A 16,431-nucleotide genomic window follows, 5' to 3' on the forward strand; every position below is an offset into this window, starting at 1 on the left:
AGTCTGCTCCGGTGCATTTATTTATGTCTTAACGTCTGGTTCTGTTCGTCCAATGTGTTCCTGAAACTTCAGAAGCTCGGTAGCAAGCTCGATATCTGGCTTCAAGAAGTCCTGGGCGTCCATACCGTACGTCTTCGCGTCACTGGTATGCTTCTCGACATACAACCGGATAGTCGCTCCTGAGCTGCCAGTTCCAGAAAGTCGAACGACGATACGAGATCCATCGGAGAACTTGATGTAAAGACCTTGGTTTGGAGAAACGCTGCCGTCCAGATCAGTGTACGAGAAGTCGCCTGCATCAGCCACTGTGCGATCTTACAAAACAGTTAGCACGAGAGCAGATACATAATTTGAAGTACATACCACCAATCTTGGAGCCAATGAATGACTTGTCCGCAATCTTTGCGGTCAGGTCCTTCACAACCTCTGCTGCACCCTCGCTGCTGACGTTCTCATAATCGTATCTCGTGAAGAAAGTGCGTCCATAAATGGTCCAGAAGTCATGTTGAATCTTGGCAATGCTCGGTGTAACATCTGGCTGAGCTTCGCCAATGCCAGCAATGATGTTCAACCACGCAACAACAGCCCACAAGCCGTCTTTCTCTCGAATGTGGTTGCTACCAGTACCAAAGGACTCCTCGCCACAGATGGAAAGTTTGTCGGCGTCAAAGAGAGCGCAGAAAAACTTCCATCCAGTGGGAACTTCATAACAGTTCAGTCCTTGAGCTTTAGCAACAAGATCAACGGCGCCGCAAGTAGGCATGCTGCGGGCCAGTCCATAAACACCCTGCTTCTTGAAGTAAGGAATGAGCTGGGCGTGATGAGCAATGATGGCGAGACTGTCACCAGGAGAAACGAATGCATTGGCTCCGTAAATCATGTTGCGGTCTCCATCTCCGTCACTGGCTGCTCCAAAATGTATCTTTCCCTTGTCAACGGCCTCAACTAAAGAGTGTGCGTAAGTGAGATTAGGATCTGGGTGGCCTCCATTGAAATCTGGTGAGGGAATGCAGTTCTGAGTACTGGAGCTGGAAAGGCCAAGTTCGTGCTCGAAGATTGCCTTTCCGTATGGGCCAGTAACGCCATGGAGAGCATCGAAGAGGACCTTGAAATCGGGATGTGTCTGGAAGAATTTCTTGATCAAGGGGAAGTCAAAGATATCCTTCAACATCTCAACATAGTCCGCAGTCGAATCGATGATCTCAACCTCAAGGTCGCCGTATGTCTTTGTGCCAATTGTAGAGATGTCGACTTCTGGGATATCCGCCAGTTTGTAGGAAGTCAGGGCCTTGGAAGTTGCGAAGATTTTGTTCGTGACGGACTCCGGAGCTGGCCCACCATTCGCAAGGTTGTACTTGATACCGAAATCGTTTTTGGGACCTAATTGAGCTTTTGTCAGCTTTGTTCCAGCTATTTGTTGGGCTTTGTTGAATTACGTACCTCCAGCATTGTGACTCGCTGTCAAGAGAATACCACCAGTAGCCTTGCGCTTCCTGATAACATGACTAGCTGCAGGAGTGCTCAAGATGCCATGCTGGCCGATGAGAAGCTTCTTCACGCCGTAGGCAGCTCCAATCTTGGCAATCAATTGGACGACCTCGGGGTTCCAGTATCGCCCATCACCACCAATGACCAAGAAGCTTCCCTCGACACCTTCTGGAATTGACAGGAGGATGCTTGTGACAAACGACTCGCTGTAGTGGGGTTGTTGGAAAACGACGACCTTTTTCCTCAAGCCGGAGCTGTCAAGCTGTTAGCTGTGGTGGGGATGGCAGATAGTGGGGTAACCACTGACGTTCCAGGCTTTTGGTCGGTGAACGGCTTGAAGGTGACCGTTTGGACGTCCATGATTGCTGTCTTGTTGATCTTTGGGGTAGAATTGAGAGATTTAGGGGAATTAAGAAGAGAAGGAGGGAGGGGCTTGAGATTTGCAGCTGGAATAAAAGTAGGATGGAAGGCGGAAGGCGGTGATCAACGCCACCACAGCTCAGCGGGTTCGTGCAGCCCAGTAGCCAGTCAGAGCGCTCTTCACAATCATTCGGCAGCCAAATCAATATTCCGAGAAAAGCAACGTGCTATTTATGTATCTCGTTTTTTATTTTCTGATTTTATCACTTCGCCGGTCGCCGGAAGATCGAACTCTTATAGAAGGCCGCTTCTTCAATCGACTCCAATATATCAGATCGCGCGGTATGAAGCAGCTTCTTCTTTGGGACCTCGAGCAGAACGTCGAGAGAGCTCCATCTCCTCGCTGCCTCCTTCAGGGTGCTGACATCCAATATGCGATGGCTGAGGTGATCATGGACTTTTTTGTAAGGCTCCTTTCGCAAGAAAGCCTTGTCTGCATGAACACTATTCCCAGCCAGCAAAGCTCTCTTCGGTTCTGGGATGAACTTTTTGATATAGTCGAGCAAGTCCGTGGCTGCTTGTTCTGGAGTTGTCTTCGAAGCAACCACCTTCGCGGTGAGCCCACTCTCGCCGTGGGTTTTCGTACACCACTCATCCTTAGCATGCTATCAGTCCAGCTTCCACGAGTCTAATGAGGTTAGTAAGACTTACCATTTCATCCATCCTTTCCTTCTCCTGGTGGATTACCGCTCCCCATCCCTCCTCGTCCACAATGTCCAGGTTTCCATTGGTAATTATGCAGAATATCTCAATAATAACGTCATGTTCGACATCTAAGCCGGTCATCTTTGCATTGTCAGCTTCAGCTCAGCAGTTTGAGGCAGCCGAGAGGCACATACCTCACAATCAATCCAGACGAGCGGATGACTGGTACTCAATTCTGCCATTGTATTGCGTTGCGTGTCTCTTCGTAAATTTGGTTGTGGTGGAATGTTTTTTTCTGGGGAAGCCTCACCGATTTGTTTGGCAGCCTTGCACTCTCGGCTGAACAAACAGAGCAAACATCAGCGGATCCCCCCCCTTAAATTACTCGCTAAAGTCCACTCGTCCGTTCCTTCCACCTCGAACCAGAGAGGAACCCGATTCATTGAAACACCTCTCTTTAGCAGTAGGTGCAAGTAGCGAACCAATCATGGCGGGTAGGTATCTCAAACTGCGCCATCGACCTCCTTACTTGGCAGAATATCCTACCTCGTTTTCTCATCAGAGAGCAAAACAGCAAGCTACAAGGAGTAAAATCCGCCACCACATCTAAATGCAAAAGCAAGCAGGAAGTTCTGGCGGCCTCAAGTCTTGAACCTTACCCCTCAGCAGCGCGGCTCAATGGCTTCAGTTCCTCACTATATTAAAGTGCATTCCAGTAGAAGCAACGAGGTATTTCCTGGCAGCATCAGCACGTGAATCCTGCTCCTCAGTAGCAAGGTCAACCTCACTGGGCAAAAAAAGCGGCACTAATCCTCGTTATCCTTGGTCAAAGTTGTACCTGTTGAGAGACTCGGAATGGCCAAGATATTAATATTATATTTCGAGAACCTCGCCATTGTGGGAAGAGGTAGACCTTTAATGTATGATAACTCAAGGGGGCATTTAGAGTGTAGACAGTGAAAGTGGCCTAGTGGACATGGTATATTTCAGCCCAATCTTGGTCAGCCTCAATACTGGGGTTCCTGCTCTCCAGCAAGAGCCGGCTCCAGGCTCCTGCAACTGCTAATCCACTCCTTCTTCGCAACTGGATGCTAACACTGCCAAGTTGCCTTCAGGCTTTCATTCTGACGCCAATTACCCAACCCCTGCTGCCATAGAAGCAAGATGTAATGCCACTGCTCATTCTGGATTCGGGAGCTAGAGAATGGCACAGATTTCTAAAAATCGACGAAATGTGGAAGAGCAGTTAATATTCTGTCAGGGACCAATTGGCGGATCGATTGTTTCAAAAGCGGCTGCCCCGAAACGATGCAAGCCTTGGAGGGCCTATCTCAACATCAATTGAGTTGCTGAGGAAATTACGCACCCATGGCCAGGTGTTTCAGAGGAGCAGAGTTCATCCAGCCTCATTGACTATGAAGTAGCACAGCCTGACATGGCTGAATAGAACCATCTTCCCTGCTGACAGAAGTCAACTCCTCTCCAAGGATTCAAGGACTATTCCCATCACAAGTCGCCTCTTCAAGCACTGCCTCCTCCTGTCAAAGAGCCGGTGCTTCTTCAGGTACCGTCTATCATCAGACAACATCGACGCAAGGGACTTCTCTAAATACTACCCCTCCTCCGAATACGACCTCTTCTGAAAGTGCTGCCACTCTTCTGGATGCTGCGTATCTACGGGATACTACATTTTGTCCTCTGTTACAGCCCTCTTCTCTGCTTGTTCACACTTACTTGATCTTTGGATTACTGGGGTTGGATTGGACTGGCTCTACGACGTCTCCTCTTCTGACTAATACTCCATCCAACACATACTGAGAAGGAGGTGTCGATTATGACTTATTGCCGTGAGCCGTGGGCCCAGTGGCAGACGCAGGACCAGAACAATATGGCCATCTCTGTCAACTTTGAGCAACAGTTCTTATCTCCACACACGATCGTGCGGTAGCGAGAGTCTATTGCCTGGGGTGGGTTACGTGCCATGAACTGCTTCCCGAAGTTTGCAGAAGGCGGGCTTCACCCTGCCCTTGGACGGATCCATATGTCAATCGTCAGATCTGTGATCTGGTTTACTGCGCCAGCTGATGGGGAGACGATTATCCGCTGGTTTTGTGGCGTAGATGGGGAAACGATTCTGCCTGTGAGTTATCTGAGGTTTTTATTACGATGGCCAAAATTAAAATTCTAGATTGTTGTAATGGAAAAGGGGGGTCTAGACACAAGCTGTTGGTATCCCAGGCTGGCGAATGGCCCGATATGAGGTGGAATGCGATATGCGCAGTTTGATATCTATGGGCTTTTGCGGAACTGGATAGGTATCTCGAACAATGCGAGGTATCAGAGCCTTCTCAACGAGAGGCACTTGCGGAGATGTGTCGTAGAACAATTGGGTATGCGATTGCAGCGTTTGGGATAGTTTCTCCTCAGGCTGAAGCAGCACAAGTGCCGTTTAGCATTCTTGCTACTCAGAATCGAATCGAGTTGCCATTGTAGTTAGGCAGCTGGGTTTACTCTGCTTTGAATTCCTAGCTCTATCCTGCATCTCTAACCTAGCTCAATGCAGCGTATTTATCAACAATGCTCTTCCTTGCAAAAGAGAGGTCCAAGACCTCCTTTGAAGTTGTCCCTGAAATTGCCTTTGAACATTGCGACCAGCTATTGTCTCAGGAAGACAGGCGAGATTATATGAGCAAGGTGAAGGAACCTATGGATCCATCTAGATGCAGCTCACAGTGATTTCTGTCGCGGCCGCGATAGTTTACTCATGTGCGATTGAGTGCTCTTCCACCTCTTGACCAAGGTCCAGTAGAATAAGATGCCACTCGGCCCCTATTGTTCAGTCGCCAAGAAGGATATACGGAGCCAGATCAAGAGCCAAAGCCCGTTCTTGGGATAGAAATACGACAGGAACCTTGTTTTTAGCGGGGCTTGTCAAGCAGTTTGGAGCAGTAAGAAACGCAACGCGCCACTCAAGCTCGCATGACTCAACGGAGAAGGTCAAGCAGAAGAAATTGGGGCCGAGCCTAGGATCATTTGACGTTTTCCATAGCGTTTAGGTCAATACGGTGGTTTCCAAGCCACAATCCTATGTAGTCCATGATTTTTGATACTTAAAGCACAAAAGGAAGGCAGCAAACTTCCATATTCCTTATCCAATTTAGCTCACTTTTGGAAACAACGAAAGAAGGAGAAAAGGGAGCTTCATGATGACTCTGAGGAGCAATATTTTTTCTTTCACTTCTGCACTAACCTCGTAAAATAGTAAGAAATAAGAAATAGAAGACAGAAAGGACTGGAATGGATGTCAAGTATCACGTGTATTGATCACGTGCAGCCAGCTTCTCAGCCTTACCTTCCATAATCAACGAGTTCAGTGAACATCTCTCCTCATTCTTTTCGCCATCTAACTCGTGCGATTGGCTTTGATCGGCAGCTCGGCAACGTCGTCATCGGTTGTAATAGGAATAATCCTGGCGGCGAGGTGGTGGCGAATATGAGGGCATGACGGGTGGGAAGAGCAGCAATGAAACCCAATAAAAGCCCTCATCTAGCATCATCGGCTTTATTCCCATAGGGTCAGACTCATCAGAGTCATCAGATTCAACAACCTGCCCGTTCCGGAAGCCATGAGATGACCACTCGTCGCATCGCCCTGCCTCCCCATCTTGCTGCATCGTGAGCGTCAGCCATTTCCTCATTCCGGACCCATGCATGTGTCGTCTCGCGGGCTGGCGGATACAGTCGGGAGATTGGCCCACAGCCTACTGTTAGGTCATTCTTAGTAAGAAATGGAGGGTTTTCTGTGCCGCCGCGGGGCGGGAACCCTGAGGATATCGAACTGCATACGTTGATGCGTTGGGACATCAGGAACGTGGGAGTGGAGGAGGGGGTGATCCAATCCCATGTGAGGAAGCAAGCTGCGGTTATTGCCTCGACTCTGCATGCTGCATTTCAGTTCTCGGAGAGTCGGAGCAGCAGCTCCTCAAAGACGGAGTGGGGAGCGTGGGATCTTCCCTCGTGATGATGCGCGTTCTGCAGGCTTTTTCTTAGGCTGCGAGAATTTGTCGTCGAAGTTGAGCCAACCGACGTCGGGCCGCTAATCTGCTTCTTAAGGAGTCAGAATTGAGAAGGGTCTGGACGAGTGGAGGGAAAATTTAGTTTGTCTCTTTGCTGTGATTGGAACCGGCGTCCCGAATGTGCTGCAAGAGAGCTGGGCTCTTTGTTCACCGAGACTGTGATGAGGGGGTATCCGAAAGCATTCTTTTTGTTGGAGTGATTTGTGTGTTCTTGATGTCCGCAAAGAGATCAGCAGAGCTTCGAAGCTTCCCAACGGTCGTGTTCTAGGTCCGAAGACATGGTTGCTTGGGGTCGGTCCTCCTGCCAACGAGCCAACGAGCCAACGATCGAGGCTCCATTTTCAAAAACTCTCTCGGAACGCTGTGGCGGAGGCGGGAAAATGTGCGGCAAAATGGCCTTCGTCCGATCTCAACAGAGGTTTGCAACTCGAAACTATCCTGTTTTCAAGATAGTGTCAGGTATTTTTACCAGCCAGGAGAATTTGATTGATTCTGCACTCTCGCTTCCCGCACTTTGGAGAACCTGTTTTGCCTGGGCGATCTGAACACCATGGCGCATGTTAAATCTTGCCTTGAGTGCTCCTGCAAAGCCATCACGAGATTTCATCCTGAGATCATCAACATGTCAACGGCATGTTTTCCATGATGGTGTGAGTCGTCAACTCTCTGTCAGATGAGAAAGGATTGCTCTGGTGGCTCACCCAAGTTGGCCAACGGGGAGGGGAGGTGGCCGTGCTTGTTGAAGATGTGGCTGCATTTCTGAACGCCACAATTTCACAAAACACTCTGGAGGCCTGGCAGGGGGCGAGATTCGGCTGGTTTCCGGGCTGGACCCCGACGATGCCGTGGGTGCTTACCAAGATCACGCTGTGCTTGTGCTCCATGATCCATCCAGTGTTCGCCGGACCTTCGTCTCCCACGGTTGCCGACGTCCGTTCCCGGCTACGAAGTGAAGCATGAAGCTTGGAGCGTGAAAAAAATCCCTTACCCTCATCAGACCAGGTACCAAGGTCCACAGAGTGGGGATAGATGGGCTCGCCTTTATCCCAGATTGTCCCCACTTTATTACTCCAAGACTTGAAGTTGAAGGATTCGCAGAAGGGTCTCTCCGCCTGTCTGACATTAGGGGAGCTGTGACTGGACCACGCCTCATGGGAACTGAGAAGGCGTGGAGAGCTTCTCCGCATCAAGGCGTGGATGCGAAAATCTGCTGACTCGGCCTCTGCTTTGGTGGGATTTTGACGGCTATCACGAAGTTTTGTGTGACTTGACGATTTCTGTTCTGCGTCACTATGCACATGGTATCTCCAAGGACAAAACGTGACACTCCTCATATTTTGATCTGGAATGAGGGGGTCTTAGTCCCAAATTGTGCCCAGATATGGAAGTTTATTTATTCCCAAGACAAAAATGGGGGGATGAGGATGAGGATGAAGGGGTGTTCAGCACAAATCCCACGCCTCCTTATTAGTAAACATCCTCAGACAAGAATACGTATGCCAAATTATTCGTATTCAGGAAGGGGCGCTGCAGGTTGGAACTAAGTTCCAGACATTGTTTTATCATTCCGGTGCTGAGCCTGATGTTGGTGATGAAGGGGAGTAAATTTCCTGTGCGTTGCAAGGACGTGTCATCCTTTGCCTCTGAAAAGGTCATCAGGCATACGGTACCGTTGCCCCTGGATGACTCGAACACCATTTGACGGTCACTAACTCATCACGACACCAACGGCTCTGACAGAGGCAGGCAGCCAGGAGCTCCGTATGAATAACAAAGCAATCAAAGAAAGTGGTGATGAGACGAGTCGTCCGACCCCCAAGGCAAGCCTCGCTCCCTCCAGTAAAATTGGCGTGGTTAGCTGGCCCATCCCGCGAAGGATCGAGGGCAGTGGTTGGCCGAGACAGTGCCACCGCCTTTCTGTCTCTGAAATGGGGGAGCTCCGGCACCCAAAACAGGAGGATGGCCAAGGGCACACTACTGGTAAGTACAGCTGGGGGGGGGACTGGTGTGGTCATCACGGCAGGCAACTGGAAGAAACTTGACTGGCTCAGGGAATTGCAGACCGCTGAAATTACGACTCTGTCCCACGATCGAAATATCCACAGGACTCAGGAGGAGTCAAGGACCCATACCTCCGCAGCAAGGTGTCAGCAGCGAGAGGCCGAAGGGGGCAGTTCGGGGCAGTTCCGGAGGCAGTTCGAGTCCAGCTCTGAGCAATTATTGCAATGGGCATGTGTCTGTCTTGCGAGTTCCTGTGTTCACGTGAGGGGAAAGGGGCGCTGCTCTGGCTAGAATGAGTTCTGTGCAGCTGGAGCATCGAAAGCCGTCTGTTGAGCCACGGGCAGTGAACGTACTCCGTAATTTAACAATAAGAGACCAGTGTTGGCGGGCGGAGAACAAAAGGATAACCTTAACCGACATTTCACGAAGAGTGCGTGCGGCACCGGCGAGAGAGAGGCAAAGTCTCAAGCTCGCAACTATCGTCTGCGTGCGAGAGGCCGAGGAAGAGGAAGGGGATGGAGAAATGGAAGTGGGTGGGACACTGGGCTTGCGTTCTGGCTGGCTCAGCGCAAGCACAGCACATTACTTGGGCCGAGTCGCGCACACCGCGCTGCCCTCTCCTTTCCTTGCCTGCCCTTGCCCACAACCGAGCAACAGAGCTAGAGCCAAATCTTCTTCCGATCCACGCTTGTGCTGTGCTTGCGTGCCTGCTGCGCTGCGCTGCCCAAGCCCTCGCCCTCCCTCGTGAAATCACTGCGGCCGGCCCTTCACACACCCGTCCTTTTCCCCATCCCTTGCTCTTCTGCACCACCTCTCTTCCTCTCCACCTCCATCTCTCGACATTGCCTCCTCCTCCTCCTCCCTCCATTCCTTCGACACTGCACACCTCTCGAAGGGAATACGACGCTCCGCCTGAGGAACCAGGTCCTACAATATCCTGTCCAGCGATCCCCGACCACTGCTGCAGTGCACTTGAGAGAGAGCGAGCAACAGCCCCAACGAAAACCGGGCACAACACGAAGAGGTTCGTAACCAATTTTTATTCATTCAGGCGTGTTTGACTGGCCTGCTTCGATTCACCCACTGCCATTTCCCTGGGCCCTTCCCGAATCATGGCCTGATGCTGCGAGCTTTGTTTGGATGAAGAGGCCGCGATTTTCACATTCGGCACAACATTCCTGATCTCCGAGAAATATTCAACAGCAAAACAACTTCGACTCTCGCATACTCATCCCCTCCCGGGAGCTACTGCCTATGATTCTACGACATCGCCACCAGCTTGCGCGTGTCTGAGCTGTGTCGGAGAACTTGCCCAGTGCTCAGTCAGTCCAGGCCAAAGGCTAATTATTGCAAAGACCACTTTTAGTTTCAAGACTTGACCAAAAACCTCTCCGCCGCATGGTCGACTCGAATTGACGACGTGGATTGGTGTCTAAGCACTTGCTGCGACGTTCCGGTTCGGTTTTGTTGCTGTTGCTGTTCACTTTTGCCCAGCCGAAGGGTTTTTTCTCCACAACCTCGAGGACAATAACAGACGACCGATGGCACAATAAATCTACCGCCTTTCGCTCTCTTTCTTCCCATTGTCGCCAACCACCAACGCCTTCAGCGTCGGAGCCTTCATAGACGTCGCGAGCTGTCGAGCATCTAGCACTTGCCCAAACTCTTCACCTCCACGAGCAAGTCGATAATTTCGACACGCGACTGAGATTCACTAGAGTCTCCGTCGATCCCTCGAAATTCGCCCACTATGCTAGCCTCCGGTGGTGTGTGTGCTGTGCTCGACTACGAAATCGATCAGATCACCGAATATGTTGCGGAAATGGCCCAGAGGATCGTCCTGCCTGGCAGTCCAGTCTCGCCGGCATTCCGAAAATTCGTCTCCGGCCTCCTGTCATCTACTCGCCTTCCAAGCACCACAATTCTCCTTGGCATGAACTACCTTGCAAGACGAATGAACATGCTCAATGCTGCTGGTCCCTACAAGGCCACAGACGGTGTGGTTTGGCGAATGTTGACGATTGGCCTTCTCCTTGGAAGCAAGTTCCTGGACGACAACACATTCCAAAATCGATCATGGTCAGAGGTCAGTGGCATCGCTGTCTCGGAGCTGAATACTCTGGAGCACGAGTGGTTGGATGCGATGGGCTGGGGTCTGTACGTGAATCTCGACAAAAGCAAAGACTTCAAAGCTTGGATGGACAGCTGGGAGGAATGGCGCGAGGCAAAGAACATCCAACGCAAAGCAACGCTCGACCGTCTTGCACCTCTTGCTCCAATCGACACTAACGTCCAGAGACCTCGTCCATACTCCCAAGCGTTCAGTGCTTACCCCAAGAGTGCATCTCGCGAACGTCATCAGTCCAGCTTCCATTCAGCTTACGACCAAAACTCGTGGGTCAATCCCTATCCTACACCACACCTCACTCCACCGTCTGCGCCGGATTCTGGTCTCAATACTCCCGAGTATGTCAACATGACTGCAACTGGTGGAGCCCCTCGATACAATGATTGGGCCTTGTATAACCAATACTCGAGATATCAAGCACCATCACACGCTCCATACGTTCCCCCCCATGGACCTTACCCTGTCAGTCAACACAATAACTACCACTCGGGTGTGCACATCTGGGATGGTTCTCTCGTCGAGTGCCAATGTGGTTATTGCATCTCTCCGGTCAAACAGCCATACTTCATGTCTCATGGATATGGACAGCAGATCGTTGCAGGATAATCGCCATGTACCTTCGATATACTCGACTATCACATTTTTCACTTCCGAGCGACTCGCATGATTCTTCGACATACCAATACCATCCGATGCCTAGCGCACGTCACAAAAGTTCTTTGCATTCAGTTTTCTCGAGCGTTTTCCAGCGCGCATTACGTTCGGAGGTAGTTACGTCCGGCCCGTCTTCACACAAAATGGTAATACGCATACGGACGCACCCATCACGATCTCGAGTCGCGTTGCACCCGTCACGGTGGCTGCCTCGATCTTACGATTTCCTTTACTTCATCCCGGCGTTGCATCAGCGAATTTAGAATTTCATTTGTTTTTCAAAATCGGATGGCATGAAGACTGGAGGGAAAACCAGTCAGGTGTTTGGGTGGGATTGAGGGAGAGGTACTCTTGCTTGCGGAATAATTTGTTTCCTTTTCCTTGCACATTGACGATTTCGTTTTAGACTTCGACTCGATCACTCGGGTCTCATAAAAACATCTAAGGGTCGCCAGTTTCTTCGGCTTCGCCACCCAGAAATTTGTAATTAGGCGGTTTCTTTTCTTTCGTTTGTCTCCAGACATTTCGAAATTTCTTCCAGCTTCTTGTACAATGCTTTCTTACTTGGATTTCTCGCTGGCTTCAATTGATGGATGGGGCTGGCATGCACAAAATGGGATGGAACTTCACGACCTTGCTTTTTTATTTCAATTCGCGTTGGCGCTTCTCAGATGGATAGGCTGGCTCGACTGGCTTTCCTGGTCCTGATGAACACCAAAAGATACTTAAGGACGCATGCATGAAGGGGTGGGCGACGGGAAAAACTTTATATCCGGGATTGCTAAGCATTTGAGGAGGCTTAGTTGGGGGTTGAATTTGCAAAACCTTCGAATGGCCTTTGGCATATCGCCCGGCATGGATGGATACACGAAGTTACGAATTTCGAGGGCATATTGAGGTCAACCTTTGCTGTCTTCTTGATCCTGACTCCTTTGGAGTGCATGGACGAGATAGATCGCCTCTAGACTAATAATGAAGACATTGTTGCCTTCGTTCTGAGTGTCTCTCGACATGTGATCCCATACGAACCTTGCATCACGTGTCACCAAAAGTTCGGAATACTAATTATTAGTCTCAAGATATATCGTTGAGCTTAAGGGGCTGCTTGTTTGTCAGGTCGTGTCATTTCTCCAAAGAATCCAACTGGCTTGTGTATTAAACTAACAATTGAAGTTGTTTTTGTATTTTTTTGAGAGGTACACGCTTAGTGGCTACAACTAATAAAAGCTCCACAGTCTGCCCATAGAGGTGTTCCCTAGCCACCGTATACAAGAGTGCACGTTAGTCCATACTCTAAATGCCGCTCTACCCTCTATGTAGTGATTAGAGGATATAAGGTATCTCAATACAGGTTTAGATACGCCGACCCCGGGCAAATAATATACTGGCCTCTTTCGTATCTAGCATATAGAAAAAGTAGAGGAGTAGCATATACTTCGTGCTCCTTCTTTTAACTCACTGGACTTGGTCCCCTTGCTGGGTCGTGGCTGCAATGGATTTATCAGACTTACCAAGCTGGACATCAAGCTGGTTCAATTTGGATCAGATGTCGAGCAACAGGCAGCTCAAATATCTGGCTCAAGGAAGACCTCAATCTGAATTTGAAAGCCACAAGCACGACAACCAAGTACACAAATATGCTGCAGCTGGCATGACCAAGCAGTCGGGTCACTGAACTAAAGAGCAAGGCTTTTCAAGGGATCAATCTTTCTATGCTAGCTTTACTGCAAATGATGATGGGTTGGCCTTGGACTGGTAGCGAGCCCCTGATTTCCTGGAAGCGAAAGAGCGTTGAGTCACAACACTTCTTAGCTTTGTACGCTTGGAAGGCTGGAGAGATAGCTATATCGACATGGCGAATTGTGGAGAGGTGGGAGAGGTATTCTCGGGTAACGGTATGAATATAATATTGTGTTTCGATCGTTCTTTGACTGAAGGACACAAAACTTTCAGAATAATAAAACCTCCACAACCAATCCTACATAGTTGGCAAGGGACAATGTTTGATAAGTTTAAAGCTCGTTATATTTGTGCCCATAGACATTACGCTTTTCAAACAGGGTATCATTATATTACTCCGGCCCTTAATCCATCCCAAATCCTTTCAGTCCAGATTTACAACCCGTAACGTCCTCCTCGGATTCAACACCACACTGAAGAAGCTCGGTTCCTGCCCACCAATCAGATCTTCCATCGAACTATGTGCTGTGCTCCCGCTCGGTCTTCCCAAGTAACTTGGTCCTGGAAGCCCAGCACCAAGATACTCAGTCCCTTCATGCTCCTCGTTCAGTGTCTCGTACTGCCCTCGGCCAGGCATGACACCTGCTCCATACCCGCTACCGCTTCCGTTTTCACCAGGCGCTCCACTACCCGGCGATATGCCACTTGAAGGAGTCAACGAAGGGTGCAATCCCCCTCCAGCAGACCCTGCACTGTCTCCCACGGACTGGCGAGCCGGACTTCCACCTCCACCGATTTCAGTACCAAATGGTCCCAACATCACTCCAGTCCCCACCTTCTCATTCGGTCTCCCACCACTACCGCTCCCAGACCCCACGTCCGAACCCCAATTCCCGTTCTCCGGTGAACTAGCAAAAGCTGTGCGTTGTGCCATGGCAACATGGTCTTTGTACAGTCTAAGCTGTTTCCTGTATAACCAGGTACAGAACGCGAGATAGCCGGCTATAATTGCAAGAACAGCTGCTATGGTGCCTGTTGCTACAGTACCTGCGTTCCGGCTGGGTTTTCCTGATTGAGGGGACGAGCCAGCAGACACAGTGGATGTTGAGTGTGCGGTCTGGATCACCGTTGAGCCCGACTGGGTGATGGTGAACGTTGGAGGTCTGCCAGTTGCCATTGGTCCTGCAGTCGCTGGACCTGCAGCGGGAGTTGTAGCTGTCGCGCCTCCCGAATGCGAGCCGCCAATAACTGACTGTACCGGGGCTGGAACAGCGTAACCCCAAGATCCTTGGAAGACAGAAGACCCCTGGCTGACGGAGAACAACTCAGAAGGTGTGGAGAGCGAGGTAAAGGAGTTAGCCCATTGGAGAGACGAAGCGTTGAAGACATAGATGCCAGGGCTATCACAGGATATATCCTTCCCTACATAACCGCCTATGACCACTAACTGGCCATCCCACATGACACAGCTGTGGCCTGCACGTGGAGGAGGTTGTGATTGCCCAGTCATGTCGACTTGAATCCATGTGAAGGACGGAATAGTAAGAATATACATGTCTGAATATTGGATCTGGGAGCCGAATGGGACGAGATTTTGGCCTCCATAAAGGTAGACATTGAAACTTGTCCCGTCTCGTGCAGCTGCTACGACTGCACATGGATCGACTCGGATAGGAGGGCTAGGTCCAGAAGTTGCTTGCTTGTACCATGTTGAGCTTGCAATATCATAGACGTCTATGACGTTCATTTCAGTCTGTAGAAATCAGTCATGCTGAAATGTAACCTTGGAGAACGTGGAACTCACGAATGTCTCGTTGGTACCTCCAGCCAGACCAAGAATAATACCGTCATCACCCCAACCAGGAACATAAACCAAAACACCGTCTGCTCGTTCAGTAAAGCCTGCCTCATCTTGCAGTCCGCCTTGGGTAATGTTTCGGTAGACGCCTCCGGAACTAGCTGCATTTGTGCTACCGAGCGAGTAAACTCCGGTATTGGCATATCCGGGATGTGTGAACTCGAGCAAGCTCTTCAAATATTCCCTAGCAACCTGGTTCGACCATCCTTGTGTCGTATACATATCCAAGTGTCCCCCAAAGTACCAACTCCTACCCAATTCTGGAACGCTCAAGCTTGCTCCTTCTGCTGCTCTCTGAACAGGTTGATTGCCACCGTCAGAATTGTTTCCCGCAGTTGTCTGCGGACTTGCGTGTTCTGTCCACGACCGGGACTTTATGTTGTATTCCCAGGTCGACACAGGGAGAGGCGATGTTGAAGGATGATCTGAGAATTCTCCTCCATATAGCCATAATTCATTGTAGCTGTTCCATAGAGAACCCATAGCTACGGCAGGTGGGCCAGATGGTTGTGGGAGGCCGGCCAAGGACGGGGATGCGATTTTCCATGTTTTCGTCAGATCTAGTGTGAGGAAGTCATTGTCTAGAGGGAAATCAGCATTAAACTTCAAGCATGAATGATGTGGCGTAACTTACTCCAAGTGTTCTCAGTCTGGCCGCTCTGCGTCGTAGCTTGACCTCCATATATATAAACAGTTCCATTGACATTGGCGACTTCATCAAATGTTAGTGTCTTGACGGGCAATAGAATCTTAAAATATACTCTGATGACTCCACCTGGTGCAAACAGCAGTAGGGCTATTTTGTCTACCCTCAACGGCAGACGCATTGTCAACCAGCTCTGCCTCCCGAATCACTCCAGCATCCGCACCGCTGATAATAACCTTGTTTTCCCCGCCATAACGAAACCCAGGCACGACGGCAGCAATCAAGAAAGCAATCAATGCCACCCTCGGTATTGAGGAAAAGGTTCCTGGCGGTGCCGTCGAGGAAGACTTTATCTGTGGTCTTGATCGCTTCCCAAGCTTCGAATACCAAGGCTGTCCAGCCTTCTTCGCGTTCTCCTTATCCTCGTTTCTCTCCCGGTCAGACTCTTCGGACTTCGTCTGCCTCTTCTTCACACTTTCGAATTCAAAAACAGGTAAGACCTTCATTTCTTCGTGTGCCACAGAATGAACCGTTCGATTCAAGTCATCCAATCCCTCTTCTTTGAATGCGGACGTCCTGTGCGGTTTTATCTTCGACGCCTGCGACCTGGAGGAACTACGCTCGCATTCTCGTAATCGATCTGCCGTCTTCTGCGAACTGAAGCTCGGTCGAGCAATCCTCCCGCGTTCGCTCCCATGCGCATGCTGGGCACAGATATCGTGGCTGAAGGAAGTCATCTCCACTTCTCTCTTTCCTTATACAAAACGAAAAGCCAAGGAGAAACCTCGCCCAAAGATTGGAGTTAAGATTTGCTCATGCAAGTATTGGATTTGTC

At 50.0% G+C, this 16,431-nt stretch overlaps 6 protein-coding genes across 6 annotated transcripts; 3 read left to right on the top strand and 3 right to left on the bottom strand.

Annotated features, from left to right (window-relative positions):
* Positions 1-21: 21 nt before the first annotated feature.
* Positions 22-1,848, bottom strand: K444DRAFT_536791 (phosphoglucomutase-like protein; the record flags this gene model as incomplete). The annotated part of the gene is made up of 4 exons (XM_024875408.1): positions 22-314; positions 364-1,380; positions 1,441-1,742; positions 1,796-1,848. The coding sequence occupies 4 exons, from the start codon at positions 1,846-1,848 to the stop codon at positions 22-24; spliced, it is 1,665 nt and encodes a 554-aa protein (XP_024732853.1).
* Positions 1,849-6,756: 4,908 nt separating this feature from the next.
* K444DRAFT_84819 (uncharacterized protein) lies at positions 6,757-8,163 on the bottom strand. Its single transcript, XM_024888754.1, has one exon. The coding sequence runs from the start codon at positions 7,961-7,963 to the stop codon at positions 7,247-7,249; it is 717 nt and encodes a 238-aa protein (XP_024732854.1). The 5' UTR covers positions 7,964-8,163; the 3' UTR covers positions 6,757-7,246.
* A 30-nt stretch (positions 8,164-8,193) lies between these two features.
* K444DRAFT_84873 (uncharacterized protein) lies at positions 8,194-9,033 on the top strand. The gene has a single exon (XM_024888755.1). It carries the CDS (start codon positions 8,424-8,426, stop codon positions 8,919-8,921), a length of 498 nt encoding a protein of 165 aa, XP_024732855.1. The 5' UTR covers positions 8,194-8,423; the 3' UTR covers positions 8,922-9,033.
* On the top strand, positions 9,034-10,134 carry K444DRAFT_85073 (uncharacterized protein). The gene is made up of 2 exons (XM_024888757.1): positions 9,034-9,654; positions 9,777-10,134. The coding sequence occupies exons 1-2, from the start codon at positions 9,146-9,148 to the stop codon at positions 9,886-9,888; spliced, it is 621 nt and encodes a 206-aa protein (XP_024732856.1). The 5' UTR covers positions 9,034-9,145; the 3' UTR covers positions 9,889-10,134.
* On the top strand, positions 10,135-11,756 carry K444DRAFT_84875 (putative meiotically up-regulated gene 80 protein). The gene has a single exon (XM_024888756.1). The coding sequence runs from the start codon at positions 10,381-10,383 to the stop codon at positions 11,362-11,364; it is 984 nt and encodes a 327-aa protein (XP_024732857.1). The 5' UTR covers positions 10,135-10,380; the 3' UTR covers positions 11,365-11,756.
* A 1,760-nt stretch (positions 11,757-13,516) lies between these two features.
* K444DRAFT_537163 (uncharacterized protein) lies at positions 13,517-16,333 on the bottom strand (the record flags this gene model as incomplete). The annotated part of the gene is made up of 4 exons (XM_024875447.1): positions 13,517-14,845; positions 14,897-15,531; positions 15,585-15,662; positions 15,712-16,333. 4 exons carry the CDS (start codon positions 16,331-16,333, stop codon positions 13,517-13,519), a joined length of 2,664 nt encoding a protein of 887 aa, XP_024732858.1.
* Positions 16,334-16,431: the final 98 nt, after the last annotated feature.

This window comes from Hyaloscypha bicolor (assembly GCF_002865645.1).
Source record: "Hyaloscypha bicolor E unplaced genomic scaffold K444scaffold_124, whole genome shotgun sequence".
Taxonomy (NCBI): domain Eukaryota; kingdom Fungi; phylum Ascomycota; class Leotiomycetes; order Helotiales; family Hyaloscyphaceae; genus Hyaloscypha; species Hyaloscypha bicolor.

Coding starts and splice junctions, on each gene's coding strand:
- K444DRAFT_84873 (XM_024888755.1), top strand. CDS start 8,424: ATGAGACGAGTCGTCCGACCCCCAAGGCAAGCCTCGCTCCCTCCAGTA.
- K444DRAFT_85073 (XM_024888757.1), top strand. CDS start 9,146: ATGGAGAAATGGAAGTGGGTGGGACACTGGGCTTGCGTTCTGGCTGGC. Junction 9,655..9,776: donor ACCGGGCACAACACGAAGAG/GTTCGTAACCAA, acceptor GTTTGGATGAAG/AGGCCGCGATTTTCACATTC.
- K444DRAFT_84875 (XM_024888756.1), top strand. CDS start 10,381: ATGCTAGCCTCCGGTGGTGTGTGTGCTGTGCTCGACTACGAAATCGAT.
- K444DRAFT_84819 (XM_024888754.1), bottom strand. CDS start 7,963: ATGAGGAGTGTCACGTTTTGTCCTTGGAGATACCATGTGCATAGTGAC.